This window comes from Dendrobium catenatum, unplaced genomic scaffold (assembly GCF_001605985.2).
Source record: "Dendrobium catenatum unplaced genomic scaffold, ASM160598v2 fragScaff_scaffold_1056, whole genome shotgun sequence".
In the NCBI taxonomy this organism is placed as follows: domain Eukaryota; kingdom Viridiplantae; phylum Streptophyta; class Magnoliopsida; order Asparagales; family Orchidaceae; genus Dendrobium; species Dendrobium catenatum.
Genome location: NW_021319518.1, coordinates 1,499,055 through 1,502,009, shown reverse-complemented (window position 1 = coordinate 1,502,009; position 2,955 = coordinate 1,499,055). Strand labels below are relative to the sequence as shown.

The window sequence follows — 2,955 nt, the reverse complement described above, 5'->3', positions numbered from 1 at the left end:
ACCTTTATCAAACAAGACCTTTATCTTCCAGGATTTAGTAAATCGGTATTTATAAGATTTACAGAATTTACTAAATCCTACTAGCAGCCAAAGAGCCCCTAAAGATCGAGCTTTCTCTGATGTTATGCTATAAATAGATAGAATAGAAGAAAAGTGGATCTCTTCTGTCTATTGTAAAAATCATGGATATAAATATATATAGGATGAAGAAAAAGCAAATAACTGCAAAACATAATGGGGAATGTCCTGTAAAAAAAAAAAAAGAGAGAATCTCTCTTAACATTGTGTGATATTTTTACATGAAGAGAACAATCGTTTCTATACGATAATAGATATAAAACCACACAAAAAGAGAGGCAAAATTTTGAAATTTTCAATCTGAACAACTTTCTCATGTTATTCAACTGATTAACTACATACAATACAGAATGTCTAATCGATATAAATTCAATGGCAAGAGCATCACTACCTACCATGTATAGTAGAGGAAGAACGAGAACTTGCTAGACCTTCTGGATTCCAATCCAGAGTGGAGTTATAGATGGCTGAAAGAGATACAAGCAATTCATTCATAGTAGGCCGCGAATTAAGATCATGAGATACGCATCTCTTTGCCAGTTCGGCGGTGGCAAAAGCCAAATCAAAAGGGTAATCATCTCTCAAGCAAGGATCAAGAAAGCCTCTCAACTTGCTCCTCACTTCTTCTCCAGAAAGAACCTCCTCAATGGTTGATGACAGAAGAATCTCACCTTTCTCCTCACCCTCCCTTTCAAATGTGGCTTCTTTACCAGATAAAAGCTCAAGCAAAACAACACCGAAGGCAAAAACATCAAGCTTCGGAGTGATAAGGCCATGCTCGAGATACTCGGGCGCCAGGTACCCCTGAGTACCAACGACATGCCTGGTAAGCTGCTGGAGCCCCTCCTCATCTGCTAGAGGCCTCGCAAGCCCGAAATTCGAAACCTTGGCCCTGAAATCCTTCGCAATTAGAACATTGCTGCTCTTCAAATTCTTATGAACGTAGGGAGGATTCGTGTAATTGTGGAGATAATTCAACCCATCTGCAACATCGCAAGCAATCTGAATCCTATGGTTCCAGGTAAGGTTAGAAGAATCACTCTTACCCTTCATATGATATAGCCAATCACTAAGAGAGCCCATCTCCGCATACTCATACACCATATAAGTATCTCCTTCATGAAGGCAAAACCCAGAAAGCCTGATCAGACTTGAATGGCTTATCTGCTTCAATATTTTGATCTCATTAGACACATCACCTTTCAACCTCTTTATAGCAGCAGAATCACCATTGATAACACCCCGATATACTGAGCCTTTGATGCGATGTTTTTCATCAAAATATTCAGTAGCCTTCTGCAATTCTTCAAATTTATACACTGTCATCCAGTCAAGCGCACCTTGCAAGCTGGAAGCTAAATGGTAAGGGGTAGTCGGCGATGACAAAGAAGTTGATTTGAATGGTAGCTCCTCATACTCTGTGATGTTGGACACTGGCTCACCCTTTGGGGGCTGCTTCCGCCGCCTCAAGCAGAAGAAAAGAGCTAGGGCACCAATAAGAAGCAGCAACCCGACTCCAACGCCAACCCCTACGAACAGCCCTGTATGGCTAGAGCCACCGCCGCCGGGTGGTAGTGGTTTAGCTTCTGAGGCACTAGGCTCGGGGGACGGCGGGGAAGACGACAAGGCGGTGGGCTCAGTGGTAAGAGGAATTAATAGTGTGGTGAAAGGGAAATAGGTGGACTTCTCGTTGAGCTCGTTTGCATCGAGAATGGATTGGTAATCGGATTTAAAGATTTGGGCGAGGGTGGAGAGATCGTCATTCTTTTCGATGATGTAGCTGAGGAGGTACTTGATGCCGGCTTTCGTTTGGTTTATTGTTGGACAAGCGCACCGAAGTGGTACGACAAGCTGATCGCCGACGGCGAGTTTGCGGCTGTCGAAAGGGTTCTGATCCATTAGGGCTTGACAGGTTGAGAGACCCTGGTACGTCTCGTTAGCAATGTCGAAGTAATTCTCGGAGAGGGCTTTGATGGTATAGGAGGCGTTGTGTTGGTAGAATTGGTTGGAACAAGAACAGGAGATGGGAATGAGGATAAGCTCACCGGAGGAGAGAGTGGCGACGTCGGTGACGGAATTGATGCGTGAGATGTTGGAAGCGTCCGCAGATAGAAGGAAAGCGATGATGGCCGGTGATAGGTAGGGGGATTTTGCACGGAAGGTGAGGAAAGAGGTGCAGGAGTGCTCAACGCCGTTGCAGGTATAACCAAGGGCGGATGACGCGTTCGAGCCATAGCAGTTGTCCTGCACGTTGTTAATGTAAGGCTGCTGAGAATAGCATGAGGTAAAGAAGAGGACGACAAGGAGGAGGACGAGGAGATGGAGGAAAAGAATAGTAGAAGAGGAAGACGCCATGGCTGGAGCTTGCTTCAAGGATATGCGCGTGAGAGGAGAAACTAGATCTGCGATATTTGTGTAGCTGGTGGGTATGTGACCGCAGGGTCACCAATTCAACTGTCCAAAGGAAGACCAGACGAACGCTCCGATGTTGAACGTTGAATCGTCAATAGAAATTAAAATAAAATATAAAATGACGGACTAGACAGTCATTTTTGTTTTCTTTCCTAATGAATAATATTTTAATGTCTAATTATTTTTCTATTTGATAGATTATTTTCTTTTGTACTATACAATTATTTCATGTTCACCCAATCTTACTGAAATTGAGCGTTATTGTGATATTACGATGATGGCGTAGCGTTTTGCTTTTACACGATGTAAGCGGCTTTTTTGTCTACGAAGTAAATATATTAAGAAATAAAAATTAGAAATTTGTACGAAGTTTTTTGGAATATTGTTTGAAGCTTCATATATCATCAAAAAATTATGTTGATTCGGCACGAAGCTCGAAGTAAAAATTAAATTGGAAACTCAATA

General features: G+C 42.6%; 1 protein-coding gene across 1 annotated transcript; it reads right to left on the bottom strand.

The window, feature by feature from the left end:
* Positions 1-254: 254 nt before the first annotated feature.
* On the bottom strand, positions 255-2,575 carry LOC110096093 (protein LYK5). The gene has a single exon (XM_020821862.2). It carries the CDS (start codon positions 2,431-2,433, stop codon positions 466-468), a length of 1,968 nt encoding a protein of 655 aa, XP_020677521.1. The 5' UTR covers positions 2,434-2,575; the 3' UTR covers positions 255-465.
* Between the last annotated feature and the right edge of the window lie 380 nt (positions 2,576-2,955).